Source organism: Octodon degus, unplaced genomic scaffold, assembly GCF_000260255.1.
Source record: "Octodon degus isolate 3935 unplaced genomic scaffold, OctDeg1.0 scaffold00113, whole genome shotgun sequence".
In the NCBI taxonomy this organism is placed as follows: Eukaryota; Metazoa; Chordata; class Mammalia; order Rodentia; family Octodontidae; genus Octodon; species Octodon degus.
The window spans coordinates 8,473,716-8,494,661 of record NW_004524689.1 but is presented as its reverse complement, the minus strand read 5'-3'; the positions used below and the strand labels follow the sequence as shown (position 1 = coordinate 8,494,661).

The following is a 20,946-nucleotide window of genomic DNA, read 5'->3' as shown; positions in this document are numbered from 1 at the left end:
TTTTTTTAGTGTTACATTAAAAGAAAGAGAAAGACAAACTTTTCAGTCTTTTGTCATACTAGTACTGTTCTTTTTTCCTCTGGGTACCACCTACAAGAATATGTAAAAGGTATGAAAACTAACTAAGCCATACACTTTTCTGTACATTACATACTTCAATAAAAAAATGATTAAAAACAAACTGAGATTGAGCCAGGCATGGTGGCACAAACCTATAATCCCAGAACTTGGAAAGTTGATGCAGGAGGATTACTATGAGTTTGAGGCCAACCTGCACTACTTAGTAAGACTTTGTCTCAAAAATTTAAAAAAAATGTAAAAAACATTATCTCATTTAGCCAATATAGCCTTAAGCCATTTTGCGGCTGCCACTAAGACTACAGGGAACTCTAGGGAGTTCACTACTTCCTGAAGCTACCCCACCAAAGTCAGTCAGCGCCTTCCCACTGCTGTCCTTCACCTCTGCAAGCCCAATCACACTGGACTGGCCACTGGGGCTCGGCTCACAAGCCTCCTCTCCAGCTCCTTGAAAGTAGCACCTCGCTCTCCCGATGTACCCTCAGTCCACAAAGAAAAGCTACAGGGATGATCGCTGGACCCGGCTGCAGAGTGACTACTTCTTGCAACATGGAAACCTGATCATTGTTAGACCTCTGACGGAGCACAGTGTACTTCCCTCTCGGGTTCCTGGAAAGTGACTTTCCCCATCTTCATTATGCAGCAATTTTCTCCTGTGCACACATGCGTGCATGTATGCGCACATGCATGCAAGTGTGTGTCTAATTTTTCTCCTCTTTTACCTGGGCTACTGGAACTGTGGGTGACGGGTGGCAGGGCCTGCTCTCCTCGCTGCCTGGTGGAGGCACTAGGCACAAACTCGCTTTTCAGGCTGCCCAGGCCCTTTTCAGCAGGGGGCATCATAAACAGCCCCTGGGCATGAGCTCCCTTGGGGTCTTCCACGCTTGTCATTTTCATCATAGTGTGTTTGGGAGTACCCGCAGGGGAGGCCGAAGGCACAGACTCCTGCAAGGAACAAAATAAAATGTGAATGCAGAAATGAAAGGTACAGGTGGCAATATTATTACCATCCTAGAGTCCTGTCCCAGGCTCCAGCCTCTTCGAAGACTGTAAGTGTTACCCTTCTCTCAGCCTCCCAAATCCCATAAAGAAGACCATAGTGGGGCCAAAACACTGTAACAGTGTTACAGGAAGGCACCACCTTTCGGCTCAAGAGCAAATGCCATGATGAGAAGTGTTTCAGGTGGTCAAACTCAACAAAAGTAAATCTGTTGGCCAAGTAATGTAGTGTTGCTCTCGGGGGAGGGGAGCTCACGGTTACGAATAAATACTATATATTCACACTATGATTCTAGTGGGACTGAGCCATGGTAGTATCTGGACTTTCTAGAAGTCTCCTCACACAGGTATACATTGCTCATTTCTCTAAGTCACTACTGGAATAAAAACACCACAGAGCCACCCATGGTGGTGGCTATAATCCCATTACTCATCGCCTCAAGTTCAAGGCCAGCCTGAACTGCATAGTGAGACCCTGTTTCAAGCACCACTACCCCCAAATTGGAATACAAAAAAGGTTAACCATTTCTATTGTCTTTGGCTATAAGTTAAGAAAAGCTAATACCGAATAAAACAGATGCTGTGATTCTATTGTAATGGCTATATTCTAAGTCGTTTTTAGTTCACTCCTAACAGAAAAAAAAAACTATTTTGCAGAATGTGTTATTAATTTTGAAGTTTGAGCTAATCCCTTCAAGCCATTGATTTATTTAAACCTGTTACAAAAAGGATGTGGAGTCTACGGCCATACCACCCTGAATGTGCCCGATCTCGTCTGATCTCGGAAGCTAAGCAGGGTCGGGCCTGGTTAGTACTTGGATGGGAGAAAGGATGTGGAGATAAATCCAATAAAAGAGCAACAAGCTCTGAACTTCCCTGGCTTCCTCACACACGCCGCAAAGCTCCCATTCTGGGGGTTCTGCATCATCAACCTGCTCTTGCCCAGCCACGGTCCTCCTCCGCAGACAGGGGACAGGAAGAGTGAGTTTGCCTCCAGGGTTACCTGCGGTGCTCACTTACTGCTCTGTCTCATGTTTATCTTGAATAGTAATTACAAGTAATACTAAAAAAAACATTTCTTACTTCCTACAATTTTTTTGCGAGGCAAATTACTAGGGAAACACTACTATTTACTATTTCAACCTTAAAACCTTTCCTCTTGTTTAGTTTATTTAAACTGGAGAATGTTTGTTGCTCTTTCATTTGATTTATCACCACATCCTTTCTGTAACTGGTTTAAATAAATCAATGGCTTGAAGAGATTAGCTCAAAGCCTTTGAAAGACAGATTTAGAAATTATAATTTAAGCATAAACTATGATTACAAAAAAATAAAAGGCAAGCTTCCACAAAAAATTCAAACCTGTATTAAGACAGATTTTTGTAAAACAATTCCAAACACACAGGAGTCGTGAAGGTTGAGCGGTAATAACCTCTCTGCACGGGCTGAGGTGAGGAGCACTTCCTGTTCTGAACTACTGGAACATGTGTTCCACAAGGCTCACGAGTGCGAGTACGGGCTGAGCGAGCACAGGAGAGGAAGGTCATGACGCATTTACAAAGGCTGACCAGCTAAGCTGGACTGTACATGTGGAGAGGTAAACTACACAGGTAAGTTTAGCTCCTTACAAATATTTGATCCAATGACACACTCCACGCGGCCCTTATGGAATTCCACAGAACAAGCCCTGGTATGTAACAACAGTCTTTCCAGGATTCGAGGACACAGTGAAGAAAGTATGCCCAGGGCTTTAAAAAAGAAAAGAAATTCTTTTTAATGGGCCTTAAAAAGAACTTTTTTTATATAGGAAAGAATTCACAAAAAAACAGCAAAAAAATTAAAATAAGCAGGCTTTTCCAAATAAATATTATAAATTGCTAGTTCCTTTTTCATTTTTTAAAAATATATAAATATAAATTGACTGCTGAATCCCATAAGGTTTTTCAGAATAACCAAGAGACAAAATAACAACAATAGGTAATACCTTGAAGAAAAAGTGATCCTTGTATGCACTGCCACTTAAAATCAAATCCTCAAAAACAAATACAGGGAAATGTTTTCATTAAAATACAACAAACTATGTGTTATTACTTGGCTTAACAAAACAAAAATCCGTTTGCATATACGTCTAAATATTTTGGCAAGTGTTCCAGGTTAACTTCAAAGCATCTTTAGCCTGCACAGCTCTATCTATTACAGAAAAATCAGTCCATTGTCTTTTTAGGAATGGCAGAGATACAAAATACTACTGAATGTGCTCACTCATTCTGGCTATAATTGATCTCTTCCTAAAAAACTTAGTGTTTGCAAAATAAAGGTTTATCACAAGCAAAATTATTAGAAGATTCAAAAGAGAACTTTCAGTTATACTCCCCAGACCTCAAGAGAAGGGAGGCACTGGAAATTCGGGCCAAACGCCAACGGCCAATGACTTCCTCTATTATGCCTACATAATGGAACCTCCCGTAAAAACAGTATATGCCTGGGTGAGCAGGCTACAGACTGGTGACCACATCTTCAAGCCAGGAGGGCAGCACACTCCACTTCATGGGGACAGAAGCTTCCGTGCTCGGGACCCCACCAGACCTCGCCCTATGCACCTACTCACCCATCTGTTTGTTGGTACTGTTTGCTAAATCCTCTGTAATGACCCAGCACATGTGTCTCTCCTGTGCTCTGTGAGCCAACACAGCCCATTATTGAACCTGAGGAAGGGGTAATGAGAACCCCTAATTCATGGTGTAAAGTGGCCTATTGTACCAACAAGCCTTCCTTGTGACTGATGTGTAAAGTGGGGACAATCTTGTGGGAGACCAAAGAGTCCCAGCGGGGTCGGTGCTAACGTGCCCAGTTAAGGTCACAGTCGAACTGCAGGATACCCAGGTGCTATCTATTACAAAGCTGAAGCCTAGTTGGCAAAGAGGGAAAATGCACACAAGTGGTGTCACCAGCATTGTGAACAACACAGGCAACAGAATTATGTGAAAAGAACTTAGTACCAACTGATGAATAACAGGCAATCAACAAATATCAACTATTTATTACTACTTTTGTCAGTCTTACAGACAAATCTTACACCTCAAAAGCAATCTCTCCCATTAAACTAAACACAGGAACATGTCAGTGCTTTCCTAGCATGCTACAATTAGTTTGCACTGAATAAGCACAGCATAAAAAGCAGCTGCTCTGGAAAGCAGCAAGGAATGACATGGAAAATAAAACACCAAGAATGACGCCTGCAGTTGCAGGAATGTCACTTGGTCCCCTAATTCACTTGTTCCCCATGCAAAGTAGGTGAAGGGAGTTAATCAAACATCTCCAAGGGTCTTCCCAACTTTGTGATTTACTGTTTCCATTTTTATTGTTTATCTTCAAAGAGTTTTAGTTTGCCCTGATGTAAAATGAAAATGACAGTAATGTTCATGCTGATTAATTCCAAACATTATTGTAAGAAGTACCAAAATATTCTACAAGCAACACATCCTACAGAAGTAAGGGCAGTTACAGATCATCTTATGTCTGCATATGAATTCTCAATCAGAGCTCAAATACTAGTCCAGGTGCAAAGGGAACAGATATTGACTGCTCACCTTATCTTGTAAGGAAAAGGTTCCAGGAAAACCAGCGAAGAGAAATTTGTTCTTGACTTTCAACTTCCCCAGATTTGCTACAATCAGGTTATTTGATCTGGAACTTTCTGGGATTAGGAGTACAGGGGCTCCAGCCTCAATATCCAGGAGAACCCGAGAACAGCGTTGAGCTTGATCTCTCACCTGAAAGAGGAAGAAGAATAACCTACTCAGCAGCTCCCTTATTTCACTAACTTTATCATCAAATAATCCAAGGTTCCAAACAGTTTCATGAATGCCTTTATTTCTGTATTTGTTTAGGATTTTTTTTTTTTTGAGACAGGGTCTCACTCTGCAGTTCAAGCGGGCCTTGAACTCACTATGTAGCCCAAACTGACCCCGAACTTGCAGCAACCTTCTGCCTCAGCCTCCAAAGTGCTGGAATTGCAGGTGTGCACCACCACACACGGGTCATAAATTAATAAAACAACTAAAAATCACACACAGCACATTCTATGATGGCCACAGAGTTCAGTTAGAAGTAACAAAATGATAGTGGAAATCTTCAAATGCTTGAAAATCAGACTACACACTTCTAAATAACCTATCGGTCAAAAAGAAACCACAGGGAAACAGAAAAATATCTGAACCAAAGTGATAAAAACAATACATTAAAATCCATTCACACAGGCCGGATGTGGGGGTGTACACCTGCAATCTCAGCACTCAGGAGGCAGTGCTGGGCAGGAGGGTTGCCATGAGTTCAAGGCCAGCTAGGATAACATAATGAGACCCTGTGTCCAAAAATAATAATAATGATAATTCATTCACACTTAAAAAATAGTGCATGGAGGGAAATATGTGCTACTAAATGCTTAGTTTAGAAAAGAATGAAGATTTTAAACATCAATTCTTAAAACTTTGGGGCTGGTGAGATGGCTCAGTGGTCTAAAGCACCTACTTAGAACAAGCCTAAGAAAGCACAGGGACCGCGGTTCAATCCCCCAGTACCACATGCCAGCCAGCCCCGCCCCCTGGTGGGCTGAGCTGGCCCCCCAAACACACACACAAATAAATAAAATTAAAAAAAAAAAAAAAAAAAAAACTTCTACTTTAAGAAGCTAGAAAAAAAGCAAGTCAAACCTAAAGTAGAAGAAAACAATAAAGAGCAAAAATTAATGATAGAAAACAAAAATCAAGTGAGTGTATATAAAATACTGGGGCCAACAACCACAGAATATGCTTTTTTTTCAAATCAAAAATTGTATTTGTTGGGGCCGGCGAGATGGCTCAGTGGAATAAGTGCTTCCCTGGCAAGCACAAGGGCCTGAGTTCAATCCCCGGTTCAGCCAAAAAAAAAAAAAAAAAACATTGTATTTGCTAAGAGGAATCCTAAACCATAATACAGACCTCAATAAATTGGTCAAGTAAAAGGATTAAACTGAAAAAGCAAAAAACTAGCTACATTAGTCCAGGGGGGAAAAGAAAGAAAAACTGCCAATATCTGGAAGAGATGAGGGACACTGCTATAAAACTTATTGATATGAAAAAGAAGAATGACATAAGGCCTATAATATTACTGTAGGCCTGTAATCCCAACACTTAGGAGGTTGAGGCAGGAGGACCGCCCCAAGTTTGAGGCCAGCCTAGGCTACATAGTGAGTTCAAGCCAGCCTGAACTATGTAGTTAGATCCTGTCTCAAAAAACAGATGAGGAACTTCTGAACATTTTTTTTTTTTTTAAGTAAAAAATCTGCCTACAGCTAACAGCACTGTAACTGGGAAAGCCTATTTTCCCTACAAAGAGCAAGGACGTCCAGCCTCATCATTTCTGTTCAACACTGTACCATTTAAAAAGGTAACAACAAGAAAAAGAATACTAGCTGGAAAAGAAAAAGTAAAACCTGTTCGCAGACAACCTAATCATCTATGTAGAAAGGCTTAAAGAATGTAGAAGAACTGGAATAAAGAAGTTTAGCAAAGCTGCAAGACACAAAACCAATGTCAATACACAGAAGTTAACAGTATTTCCCAACCTTCAACAAACAATTGAACACTGAAATTCTTAAATTGCCGTCTTGTGTAGTAAATAAAAAATTGGTAGGGCTGGCCAAATAGCTCAGTGGATTAAAACACCTGCAAGCAGGTACAGGGGCCAGGGGTTCAATCCCCGGGCCCACGGTGCCGGCCTCACCCCCGGGGCGCACTGAGATGGCAATTGAGACTGGGCATGTTGGCGTGCGCCTGTAATCCCAGCTCTTGGGAGGCAGTAAACAGGTGGATCATTATGAGTCCAATCTAGTAATGAGACCCTGAACACCCTGAAGACCCTTCCCTAAAATATAAAAAAATTGGTAACACAGGGCTGAGCAGGCGGTACACACTGTAATCCCAGCACTAAGGAGGCTGAGGCAACAAAATTGCCATCAGTTTGAGGCCAGTGTATACAGCAAGACCCTGCCTCAAAAAAAGAATAAAAAAAGTACTATCTAGGGATAAATTTAATAAATGTGTAAAACTGGCACAACCAAAAATACAAAACATGGCTAAAATTAGAATTTAATGGGGAGTGATACCTTCCTCAAGGAGCCAAAATGTCAGTATTGTTAGGATATGAATTCTCCACAAAATGATCTACAGATTCAGTGTGATCCCAAGCAAAATTTTGACAGATAACTCTAAAATTCATATGGAAACAGAGAATGTAGAACAGATCAAATAATTCTGAAAGGACAGTTTCTTACACTAAACACACAGTCATCACAAGACTCAGCAATTCCTCTCCTAGGTATTTACTCAGGAGAAACGAACCATACAGCCAGACAGACTCCAATGGGAGTGTTCACAGTGGTTCGGTTTGACTTTTGGCAGTCACGAGCTGGACACCACCCGACCGCGCTCAGCTGGGCCAGGCATGCAATGGAATACTACCCAGCAACAAAGAGAAACAAGCTACTGCCGCTTGGAACAACGTGGAAGGACAGCAAGGCATCTTGCTAGGTGAAAGAAGCCAGACACAAATGACCACACACTGTTATTTCACGTATACAGACTCTTTTTAAAAGGAAAAATTATTGTGATACAGAGCAGAGCTGGCCTTCCAGAATGCAGGGGTTAAGGCAGGAGGACGCGTCCTTGGATTTTAGGAATGTTCTAAATCTTGACTGCAGATGTGATTTACAAAACTTTATACAGTCGTCAAATTCACTGAATTGCATACTTTAAACTGGTTAAATTTATTTTATGTAAATTCATCACAATAAAGCTGGCAAAAGTATAATGTATTAATAAAGTGAAATGTTACATAATTACTGAGCTAGTTATTTAACCATGTGGAATATGTTCTATATTACATTGAATGGTGATAAGAATATACGTGAGAAAACAGGGACAAAACAGATGCTATAATTTTCTACCTTCTACTGATCCACATTTTTAATTTCCTATTTAGAAATTATTATTTTAATTGATAGGTGAAAATTATATACAAACTTGTATTACATTTTAATTAAAAAGAGCAAACTAACTTCACAAAATATTTCTGAGTAGTCAAGTACATAAGACAGAAAAACGTACTGTTTTCATTTCCTACCTATATGTGACTCTTCATTATAAACCTCTGGCTACTACCTTTATGTTCGAGTACACTTTAGAATTACAAATTAATTCACATTTACTGTCAAAAATTTAGTGGAAGAAAAAAGCAAAGAGAAGAAAACAAAGCACCGCTGCGCTCACCTCCAGAGAGAAGTCCTGCTGCCATTTCTCAGGCAGCGCAGGAATTAAGGAAATCTGACACCTGACTACTGTAAGGGGCAAAACCTAAACTCTAGACTTTCCCCAACATTTCTAAGTTGCAGTAGCACATCTTAGTGCCATCAAGAATCTGCGCTCCCTGCCAAAAGCACTGGCATGTACCTGTAATTCCAGCCCCAAGGGAGGCTGAGGAAGGATAATTACAAAGTTCAAGTCCCATCTAGACAATTTAGCAAGACCCTGTTTCAAAATAAATAAAAAGGACTGGGGTTGCAGCTCAATGTGAAGGTCCTGAGCTCAGTCCCTCATACTTTAAAAAAAAAAATCTATACTTATACATTGTTTAATGAATAAAGAAACTCAACAAATATAAAAGATATAAAGTAGAAGATGTAGAAAAATTATATTTCTCAAGTAAAAGATAAAGGAAATGATTTATATTTAGCCAAATCACATCTAGTTCAATTTATATTTTTTCACAGTTCAAATATCAAACTTAAAAAGAAGTTTAAAATCACATTGGTTATTTACAGACATCAGAAAATGCAGAATAAAAACCATGCTATTAGGGATGGAAGAGTAGTTCAGTAACACAGCACACACTTAGCATGCCAACACCCTGAATTCAAACCTCAAAAAAAAAGCATTATTAAGTCAAATACATCTGTTACCAATTCAATACTAGAAAAAAAAAGAATTTAAACTTCAACAAAATAGCCTTTTAATCTTAACAAATGAAAGTAGGGCTTTAGCTCTCTCAGTAAATCTAAGTAATTCAAACAGTCAGACTAAAGATTTTTAAGATCAGCTTTTCTCGAAGTCCACATCTTTGACAATGTTCAAGATAGAAAGACATTCCTTTGACCTTCTACTTGTCTTATTTAACTTGATAAAGTAAAATGCACCCCAGGAGCTTATGCCCAATTACTCAGCAAAGCACAAGTGTCTCATTTCTTAAACCAAACAATTTGTAGTTAACTGCAACTTAAACCATACATAAAGCCAGGCATGGTGGTGTACGCCTGTAATTCCAGCAGTCAGGATCACTGGGAGTTCGAGGCCAGCCTGGGCTACAAAGTAAGCTCAAGGCCAACCTGAACTGCGAAGCGAGACCCTGCCTAAAAAAGACCAAAAAAAAAATTAAAATATAAAGATAATTGCTTTAAATATACAATTCTAACCAATAATATTTAGCAGAGTTGTCCTAAAAGTAACAAAAAGTATACGTAGCTTTCATTAAACAATACTATTTACAGGAATTAATCCATAAAAACACTTTAAGTTAAAAAATAATCACAGAATAAAAAAGCTAATCATGGAAGCATTCCTGATAGAATGAGATAGTCAAAACAATTTTTAAACATTAAAAAACAGGGAACAGGGGCTGGGGATGTAGCTCAGGGCTAGCATACTTGCTCTGCAAGCATAAGGCCCTCAGTTCAATCCCAGCAATGCAAAAAATAAAAGGAAATGGTTAAATAAACCAACTCAATGGGTTATGTAATTATTACATGGGATGACTATGAAAAATACAAAGAATGGAAAAAGGATATAAAAGTTAAGAAGCCAGATTCTAAAAACATGCATAAAAGTAACACCCTTTACATACAATACTGTGTGCTACTCAGGCTGAAGTTTTCTTTAAAAGTATACATAAATTATAAATGCAATATTTTACATCTAGTAACTGGCACAAAATGAAGGTATAATGTACGTATTGGCAAGGATATGAATTAAAAAGAAGTCTAATACAGTGTGGATGGAAAAATATAATTGACACAGCCAATCTGGAAAACAGTGCAAATTATCTTTTCAAAATAAACATGTGCACGTTCTATGACCAGCAATTCCACTCCTAGGAATCTCAGAGAAACTCCTGTGAATGTGCAATAACAGACACCGTGCACAACAGTAAATCACTGGAAACCACCCAAATGCTTACAGGGAAAAGGATGAATGTCCTCTGCTATTAATACTATGAAATACAACAGTCAAAATAAATGAAATACAAGTATGTGCAATAAATGAATTTCATCCACACACTAAGTGAAAAGAAAAAACCAAGTCATAGAACATTAAATACAGCTTAATGCCATTTTTGTAGACTGCAGAGAAACAAAAGAAAAAAACATTTTTAAGGGTCTAACAGACCCCAAAACACACAGAGTGGTTAGCACAGCACTCGAGCAGGAATGAGATGGGGAAGGAGCACCCCCTTGCAGGTCACAGCCCTGGCGCACCTTGATTCCGCAATCCCCGCCCGCCCGCCCCGAGAAGCCTGGCCTGGGCGACGGCCATTACGCTGCGCCCTTGACTCTCAGCCTGCAGCACTCTGATGGGATGACTCCACTTGCTCCCTGGTTCTCCAGCTTGCAGGAATCACAGGATTTGCAAACTCCACAACTGCGCGAGCCAATTCCCATAATAAACATCTCCTTTTTATATCAAAAGTAATCATTCCTTAATTCTCAGTTTCTTTCATAGGAGTTCCCTACTCACTTTGTCTTCAGACTCTAACTTACAACCATGCTACAGAGAATCTTTTATATGAGTCAAATACTACAAATTTTTTAAAAGATCATATGTCTAATGCGCATACCCATGGAAAAATTTACATTAAAAAAAATGGAAACCAACTAAAACACCAAATATAGGTGAATGGTACTAGGAAACTGGTCAAATGTATGATTCGTTTTTCTAGATTTTTCATAGTTTAATTATGCTAATTTTGTTGTTTTAAATATGTTCTCTGGGAGATACACAAGAAACTGGTATCACTGCCTCCTTGCAAGGAAAAAAACTGGCAGTGAGCATTAGTTCAGGAAAAGTAATAAACTATTTTCAAAATGCCTTGTTTTTACTTTAAATTTACACCAAATCAATATTCTAATATAACACACTCAAAAGATTTTCATTTGAATTTAAAATGTAATTTCTTTAAAATAGTGAAATGCAGATAGAATTTATTTTTTATATATAACCTTTCACCCATTGAAATTTCTTTTAAAAATGAAAATAAGCTTTTACAAATAGCTCTGTTTTTGTTTTCTGAGTTCCCCAACTGTGTGGAGACACTACAGGAGGCTGCAGCAGCTCTCAGGGCACTGCCAAGACGCTACACTTTCAGGGAATGCTTTACTGGACGTACACAAGCTACTAACTTCAGATGTCACTTCACACTCAGTGTTCAGTCACTCTCTACGCCTTTCAAAGAGGTCTCATCTTTGCAAAAGTGTCTTCATCAGCTATGACAAAAAGCAAGTACCAAGGAGAAAATAAATGCAGAATAAGAAACGAAGTTTGTGGTATCCTGCCTGATCCCAAGTTTGAAAATCTGTGCAGTACCCAAGAGGCACATCCTACTAGTAGTGAACTGCAGTTCTTTAAGAATGAGATAAAAGAAAAGAAAAACAGTCAAGATGTGGCATGTACTAAGTCCCCACAATGGGGCCTGGGAGACAGCTCAGTGGTCCAAGTGCCTGCCTGGTAGGTGCAAGGACCCGGGTTCAATCCCCGGTACCACATGCCGTGCCAGCCCCGTATTTTGCCATACTGGCCACTGAAACCAAGCATGGTGGTACACACCCGTAATCCCAGTGCTGGGGAGGCTGAGAAAGGGGGATCACTATGAGTCTGAGCTGCATAGTGAGACCCTGTACCAAACAAACAAACAAACAAACAAACAAATAACTTCCCACAATGAATGTAACCAAAGGGTATTCCAAACATGTACTCATAAACATGTTTTAAGTAAGATAAAACCAGAGATGGTGGCATGTACCAGGAATCCCACAGCACTCAGGAGACTCAGACAGGAGGATCACCTCCAAGTTCAAAGCCAGGCTAGGCTACATACAAGGAGCTCAAGGTCAGTCTTTTTTTTTTTTTTTTTTTTTTTTTTTTTTTTTTTTTTTTTTTTTTTTTTGTCTTTTTTTACCTTTTTTTTAAATTTATTTTTTTAAGAGAGCACAAAATAGTATTAAGACAGAAAAATTACAAAAGACAGAATTTCACTAAAAATATGAATTTCACAATATTCATTGTAATGCAGTGTTGTCTTCAAATTAGTTGTTTGTATTACCAGATATATGAATGCAAAACTGTAAGGAAGAAAAACAGAAATATATACGAAATTAAGAGAAACGGACAAAGAATTGAAAAACGGGGACAAAACAAATTAAGTGTTAACTGTTCCTTCCCATAGACCAACAGAAATGCAGAGCAAGACCTTATCTTGAAGAAAAAAAAAAAAAAGCAATAAGGTAAAAATATTATTCTTTCAGGCTGGGGTTTTATCTCCGTGGTAGAACACTTGTCTGCCATGCGCAAGGTCCTGGATTTGGACATGTGTATTAACCTCTTAGACTTAATTACTTTGTAAATGGAAACATCTTAGATGCTTCTGGGCCTACCTTTATGTACCATGAAAAATGATCAGAGCATTAAGGGTGAACTGCAAAGTTTGAAAACTTTTAACCTATTTGCAAAAGAAACAAAAACAGACCTACTTAAAGGAGCCTGATATCCTAAGTGTTATGTGTGAATTTCCTGTCTTTGGTACAGAAAGCTAAAGCTGAACTTTAAATAGAATTAAAGTGTGGGGTGCTAACTAAGGAACAAAGCTCTCCAATTACTAACCTGCCATATGTGGACACATGAGCAAATATAAATGCCCTTCACTTTTTACAGTAAGTGAAATTTGCCAGCTTTGATACTCTCAAAAGGAAGTAAAAGTATCTCTGGGGGCTTAAAAGTTCTATTGACAAACCAAATCTGAAAAGCAACTTGGAGTAAGGGGCTACTCACCGTCTGGCCCTCAATAGCAGCTCGCTGGCGGCCCAGGACGTCCTGCAGCTGAGTGAAGTGCTGAATGAAGGCCACCACCTCGGCCTGGAAGCGCTGCGTGTGCACGTACTGCACAGAGGCCATCTGCAGGCTCACCCGCATGTCATGTTCCCTCCGGAGCAGAGGGTCAGGCTGGCCATACCTGCGATGAAGACAAAGATGTGACCAAGACCACAGCAAGACACAACTTAGAGCTGCCCTAGAAAGAGCTTCAGATCCCAGTACTCAGGAGGCTGAGGCAGGAGGGTTGGCATGAGTTCAAGGCCAGCCGGCACTATATAGTCAATTCAAGGTCAAGCTGAATGACATAATGAGATCCTGTCTCAAAAAAAAAAAGTTTCAATATTAAAATAGAAGCCTCCACAAATGATCCCTTCTTAAGCAACATTCAGAGGGGATATCCAGGCTGGTACAATACCCAGGCCTGCACCTAGTGGGCAGCTCCAGGCCCAGAGCTCACCCAGAGGGCCCAGAGGCTCTGACCTTACCCCACTACTCTTCCCTGACTTTGGGGAAAGGGAGTTCTCCTGTGGTGGCTGTCCCTGCAAAGACTGTGACAACATGGACTTGAGAGAGAGGAATTTTAAAAAGTCTACCAACTAATGAGTAAAGAGTATCAGGCCTCCTAACCAGTGTTTCTGGGAAAAACTCTTGTGGAGACAAAAGTCTTCCTTTAACTTCAATAAAACATAGACCAAAGAAGAATGGACTCTCAAAAGGCTTTCATAACTGTTATAAATTCAATGGAGCATGATACCATAAAACTAAGAAATTATATAGCACATGTGGGGACAGAAATTCATATTTGCTAAGCACCCATTTTGTGCCAAACAGAAAAGTAAATAAATAAATAAATAAATAAATAAATGTGAAAGAGTTTTACAATGACGACTGTGCCATGGCAGCATGTGATACAAACCAGCCAACCTCAATTTCCATCTAAATGTGTAATGTTTACTAGATACACAAAAACCCAAAAAAAGTCCTCAGGCTTGTTTTGCTTTCTTTCTTTTTTTTTTTTCTTTTTTGCAGTGCTGAGGATTGAATCCAGAGCTTCACACATGCTAGGCAAGAGCTCTAACACTGTATTCCCAGCCCTGAGAGCTGTCAGAACAGTCTTCCTCAGTCCTGGGTGAGCACTGGCACAGTGAAACGGGTCGGGGTGGGGAGGAGACATGACACACCACACCAAGCACACCTGGACCAATCCAACCAGAATCCTGAGGGGCAGACTTGGACATCTGTATTTCCTTACACCATTCAGAGAGGTAAAAAACATCTAAAACTCTCTGTCCTGTGGGTATGGTGGTTCATGCCGACCCCTTGATAGGCTGTCCTGTGGATATGGTGGTTCATGCCTATACCCTTGATAGGCTGAGGCAGAAGGACTGCTGTGAGCTCAAGGCTTGCCTGAACTATATATAGACACATGGTGTCAAAAAAAAGAAAAAGAGGGGGCCTGCCCCGTAGCTCAGTTCTTTAAGTGGCTGCTTCAGCAAAGCTGTCAGGCTCAGGTTGCTGTTTCCATCCCCACAACCCAAGCCGGCCAAACCTGCCCCGAGGGCATTCAGAGCAAAAAAAAATAAAAAAAGAAAAAGAAAAAACCAACAAAAATTCTGTCTTCTAAGAATACTATTCTTTAAAATGAAGACAGACTAAAAGATGCCTCCTAAAATCTAAAATGAAAGATTCAATATAAATCATGTTTATAAATAAAAATAACAATACAATTTATTACCATCAACAACATTCTTAGACTGCAATCATCTGAACACTCTGAGAGCTCTATGAAAACTTACAAATGAGTTCCATCCCTTTGATATTTAAAGAGAAAAACCAATGCATGGCGATGAGGCGACTGGCCTGAGGTCACGCAGAGAAGCCCATTTGAGGCCAGGCCTTCTGAGAGTTAGAATGATCTTAATCAAGCCCTTCCTACTTATGGTGCCTCAACACACACTTCAATACAGCCCACTTCTAAGAAAAGTCTGTATGAATCAGGACTCCTGACAACCAGGTCTTTGCAACTTTCCCTAAGAAGGTCAAATTTTCTAAAACTTTTCTTCACTGATGAGCCAACAAGAACTGCAACACATTCCCAAAAGGGCTGTGTATCTCACCGCCTGGTGGCTTGAACCACGGGTGGTAGCTGCATCACTGTCCCATCAGGAGGCTTAAAGACCAATAAAAGTAATATAGATCTGTTTGTTCCACCGTGGCACAGCCGTTCAAGGAGACAGTCATGCCAGTACCACCAGTGGTCGAAGCTGGCAGGAATGCCCTGCTGAACAGCAAGTGATTACAAAACACTGTCAAGCAAAGGATCGATATTTTACTTAAAAGCCTGGAAGATGAGCGCCTCTTCTCCACTCGTCGTGAACCGTTCTCTGTAGAACTCTCCGTGGGATGTAAGGTCACTCAGAGACAGACTCCCAATGCTCCCCTGCAGGGCCAGGTCTCCCTCTAGGGTGTTAAATGATAACACGTTAGTATGCATTTCTTGGCGTCAGACACTTTAGTAAATTAGGGACAAAAGCTGGTGTATACATGCCTCACTTTTTAATCAAACTAAGGGGCGGAGGCAAATGTTCATATCCAGAACACCCAGAAATGTATTTTATGCAGTACTTCAGAGTCTTTATGCCGAACTCCAAAGAAAGTTGAAATAATACAGCAACCTCAAGCCCGAACAATATGAGGGCAAGAAATTAAAGAAAATACATACACAATTTAAAGGGCAAAACATTTACAAATACAAATGAAAACATAATCCACTTTGAGTTAGGCCAGTAATTATAAATTAGTGATACAACACAGGGTCTACTAACTGCATTATGGATACAAGAATGAAAGAGGAACAGTTAGAAGCATGTCAGGGAGCCAGCAACAATGAGTGGGTTTGACCGTGGTTTAATAAAAGAACAAAAATCAAAGAGGGTGACAGACACTGGAGACACTGATTGGAAGCAGGTATCACGCTGTAGCAAAGCCTGGGAAGGCAGACAGAGAAAGATGCAAGCATGTGCGAAGAGAGCCTGGCTAGGAACACACTTACCTGTGCAGGTGCTGAAAAGGAATATTCTGAATCACTGTTTCCATAAAACAAAATCTAGCATCATAATTATCATAAGACTGTCATTCCAACTGTGAAGGCGCGCGCCTGCAGCATGCTGGTGCAGCTCCCAGTAAACAGAAGACGTGCTTATTTTAATCCCTAAGCTCTTCTAACAAAAAAAAAAAAAAAAAAAAGACCCAAACTTCTCTCAATCTTAAAGACCAATCTCTTCTTGGAAGCATTTCTAAAATAAGCTGCACTAGGAGCCAGTTGTGGCAGTACACGCCTGTAATTCTAGCACCCAAGAGGCTGAGGCAGGAAGATCACCGCCGAGTTCGAGGCCTCCCTGCCCTACACAGTGAGTTTAAGACCAGTCTCAACTACATAGCAAGACCCTGTCTCAAGAAAAAAACCTATAAAATCAGATTCTTGTGATAGAACTAGGAGAGAAACAAAGGAAGGTTGTTATGCCAGACACCTGTTTTTTTCTGTGAGACAGGGTCTATGGAGTTCAGACTGCCCTCAGGCTTGGGATATAGCCCAGGCTGGCCTCAAACTCACAAGGATCCTCCTGCCCCAGCCTCCATAGGGCTGGGATTCCAAGTGTGTGCTACCACACCCAGCTAACGCCTACATTTTTAACAGGCTATCTAGAGTATCCAAAAGCCAGTATTTGAGGACACTCCTACCACAAATTATGGCCAGGCCATAAACAAACCATGGGGCCACACCTTACTTGGCACAAAAAGGCCACTGGCTTTCTGTTGGGATGCTCAATACCAGCTTTGCAAGCCTGAGTTTTCCCCACTTACCAATCATTTCCAGGTGTGCTGCTAATTTGGACACATTCGCTTTAGCAAGCTCACTGGTGGTCTTATTCAGCACGAGAGAGAGCGAATGAACCTAGGAATGCAGAATATTACAAGGGAGATGAGTCATCTTCCAAGGAAATAGCTCAATGAAATCAAGGAAGATATGGAAAGGCTTGAGAAATCTGCAGAAAAAGCTTTTCATGATGTCTGATTCATTTCTGCTTTGTTCACCCTGTCAAACTGTGACCTGCTAGGAAAAGAACTCAACCAGGCAGCCTGAAGCCCAGGTTGTGTAGCGTTTCCTCTACGCTTGCCTCGTCTTATAATCTGTTAGTGATGCTACACTGATAAAACAACTTTTTCCATTTTGGTACTCGTTGCAAACACTGCTCAACTTTTCAGTAACTCAGATTTAGGAAGTAAAGTATCTCACCTATGAAATCTGTCAAGGCAAAATGATGACAATGATTTAGAGTCCCACCCAATGCCTTTGAAAAAATATTTAACAGAAGCTTCTGGTTTTATTTATTTTGTAGTACCAGGGATTGAACTCAGGACCTTATGTCTGCCAGGCAGGCACTTATGCCATTGAGCTATTTCCCGGGCCCCTATGATGACTGAATAGGATTTCATTTAGAAACTACCAGCAAAGACTCTTCCTTACTAGAGATAAGCAAAAAAAGAAGAAAACCAAAGTCTTCTGTCTTGGGAATGGTATTTTTTATGATAGGTAAATTCTGTCATTTCATATTGTAATCCTAACCACTAAAAAGATTTCTGTGTCTTAGACTTGCTGTCTTGCTCCAAAAACCATCAGTGCCCACCACTGGGGCCAGGTACTGGCTAAGGAGAAGGTGAGAGAGGAGGAGACACGGAGCAGCACCATCTCCAGCTCCCGCTCACGGCTGCGGGAGGCAGAGACCGCTCCTCTCCCAGGCTTCTGTCTTTAGTGCCCACCATGGAGTGGGTACTCAGCAAATGTCCGGTGAATGAATGCCCAGGGAAAAAAAGATAAGAAAAGAAAGAAGGAAAATACCAAGAAATGAAAAAGAAGAAAAAATATTTATAGGATAAGGCGAGGAGATGGGGAGAGCAGATTTTCATGGCTGGAGCAGGGACCCTGGGCAGGGCAGCTCTGGGACCTCACAAGAGGACTGTTGGCAGATGCCACAGAAACATGGCATCAAGGGCATCACAAAGGGGGAAGATAAGGAAGGCTTACTCGGTCACCAATGTAACTATCTACTGGGAGTAAAAGCGCTTTGTTTGATGGCATTCGGCCATCACCACCTGAACCCACTCAAAGCACCAAGTCTTATAGTCACTAAAAAAGGTGACAGTTCTCAGAGACAATAGAAAGCACTCAGCACCACCTGTGACGAGTTCTCACCCACAAGCTGCATCGAAAGCTGATTCTCTAGGGCTAACTACCATTTCTAAAGACAAGAGACCAAAAAAATCAGAGGGCCAAACAAGTAGAAACAAGCCCAGATTGTAGGATAACCTAAGACACTATCGCAGTCTCTCTAGAAAGGCAAATATGTGGACAGAATAAAAAGGGAAATAAACTAGTTTAAGTAAAAAAGATTTACGAACTGTGACGGGAGGCCACACATGGTGCTGCTCACCTATAATATCAGCACGGGATGGCTGAGGCATAAAGATCGCCATGAGTTTGAGGCCAGTGGGGGCTACATAGGAGTTCAGAGCCAGCCTGAACTACACAGCAAGACCCCATCATAAAATCCAAAGGAGGAAAAAAAAAAGGGATCAAGAAATATTATGTACAGGTACAAATATCATGTACAGGTACAAATTCTCTCTAATGAACGTGATTATTATGCATAACTAAAATGTACCAATGCCATGCCGGCCCTGCCCCGGGGCACACTGAGACGGTGATTAGACTGGGCCTGGTGGCACGTGACTATAATCCCAGCACTTGGGAGGCAGAAAACAGGAGGATAACTATGAGTCCAATCTTTATAATGAGACCCTATAGACCCTGTACTGAATACATTTTTTAAAAAAGTACCAATGAAATTTGAAAAAAAAGGGGCCGGGGACATGGTTCAGTAGGATAAGTGCTTGACTGGCAAACGCAAGGATCTGAGTTTAATCCCCGGTTCCGCAATAAATAAATAAATTAATAAATAAACAATCTTCTAAAAAAAAAAAGAAATTTGGGGAAAAAAAAAAAAGTTCCAATGAAATCTGAAAAAAAAAAGGAACCAGGCATGATGGCACACACCCGTAATTCCAGCACTCGGGAGACTGAGGTAGGAGGATCGCCAAGAGTTCAAGGTCAGTCTGGGCTACAAAGTGAACAGAAGGCCAGCCTAAACTACATAAAGAGACCTTGTCTTTAAAAGGGGGGGAGGGGATATAGCTCGGCAACACAGCACCTGGCAAATGCAAGGTCCTGAGTTGGACTCCTAGTACAAAAAAAGGGGAGAGAAAAACAATGGCAAATAATGTAACATGTGAACCTTGCATCTCAATTCAAAAACTTAATTTTATTACATCCTTCTCCTTCTATAGATAAAGAAACTTTAGCTAAGAAAAGCATATTATTTCACCGAATTACAAAGACCAAAAAAATCAGGACAATCTGAGTGTGGACTAGTAGGCATTACACAATACCAAGGCATTTCTGTTAATTTAATTACACATGACACATACTGTGGTTATGTAAGAAAGTCCTCATTCTTTGCTAGAAATGAATGTACATGTATAGAGAGGTGAAATAATATATTTTCTAGAATTGGCTTTAAAATACTTGAGTAAAGACAAAGTGAAAATATAATGTGATGAATTACAAGGTTGGGTACATGGGGGTTTGTTATACTCTTTATATTTGAAATTTTGCATAGTAAAAGTACTTTTGAAAACTTATTTCAAAAAGTGCACTGTTGAGAGTCCTGCTCTCCATCAGAACCAGCCATCAGAATCAATGCTGGGCCCCATGCACGGTCTCAAACATGCAGGGTCCAACCAGCCTGCAAACAGCCTCCTCGTCAGGTCCCTGGCTGAGCCCAAGAAGCCAGAAGCCTCAAAGCACCCCGCAGGCACTGAGATGGGAAGCAGAACTGGCTCTCTCCCTCCACTCTCTGAGAGCTTCTCCACTTCAGCAGCATTGGGGGCCAGGGAGAGATGGCTCAGTGGAATAAGTGCTTCCCTGGCAAGTGTGAGGGCCTGAGTTCCTCAGGGCCGCCAAAAAAAAAAAAAGTCCACTTCAGCAGCATGAAGCCTGCTAACCAGCTGGTAAAATAAGACAATGACCCTGGAAAAAACAGGATGCTCCTCCCTGACTCTGCCCAAGGCTCCCAGATGAAGCAAGGCTCGGAAACACAATCAGCCCCTGCTCAGCCCCAGGACTCTGGCCAGGGCAGGCTACAACAGGCCTGTGCAGCCCGAACAACCAATTCAGTGTAAATGCCTTCATACCCTCCTGCACTACCACAAGGCAGAGGTCGCCTTAAAGCTAAGGGCTGTCTACGGTATGGACTTTAATATATTCACTAGATGAGGATCAAGGACAGGGTACAAACATGGTAATCCACATGGGAATCCACATAAAGGTGAAAAAGTAACAGCTATCACTCGCTGAACACCTACTGCGTGTCACGTGTTATCTCACTGAACAAACAATCCCGGGCCAGGGAGATAGCTCAGTGGCATAAGTGCCTGGCTGGCAAGCACAAGGTCCTGGGTTCTAGCCCCAGTACAAAAAAAGGAAAAAGAAAATAGAAAAGAAACATTCAATCCCACAGTGCAGGCACCACCAGACATCCCATCCACTGATGAAAACCTGAGGGGAGAGGAGGTTAAA

General features: G+C 40.9%; 1 protein-coding gene across 7 annotated transcripts in view; it reads right to left on the bottom strand.

The window, feature by feature from the left end:
* The window catches only part of Vps13d (vacuolar protein sorting 13 homolog D), a 262,979-nt gene that overhangs the window by 188,825 nt on the left and 53,208 nt on the right, over window positions 1-20,946 (bottom strand). For all 7 annotated transcript variants that reach the window (XM_004639663.2, XM_004639662.2, XM_023699490.1 and 4 more), the window contains 5 exons: window positions 17,115-17,205; window positions 15,584-15,710; window positions 13,209-13,389; window positions 4,668-4,850; window positions 801-1,023 (listed from right to left, as the gene is read on the bottom strand). In XM_004639663.2, coding sequence (XP_004639720.1) covers window positions 801-1,023; window positions 4,668-4,850; window positions 13,209-13,389; window positions 15,584-15,710; window positions 17,115-17,205 — 805 coding nt within the window. The remainder of the gene's footprint in view (window positions 1-800; window positions 1,024-4,667; window positions 4,851-13,208; window positions 13,390-15,583; window positions 15,711-17,114; window positions 17,206-20,946) is intronic.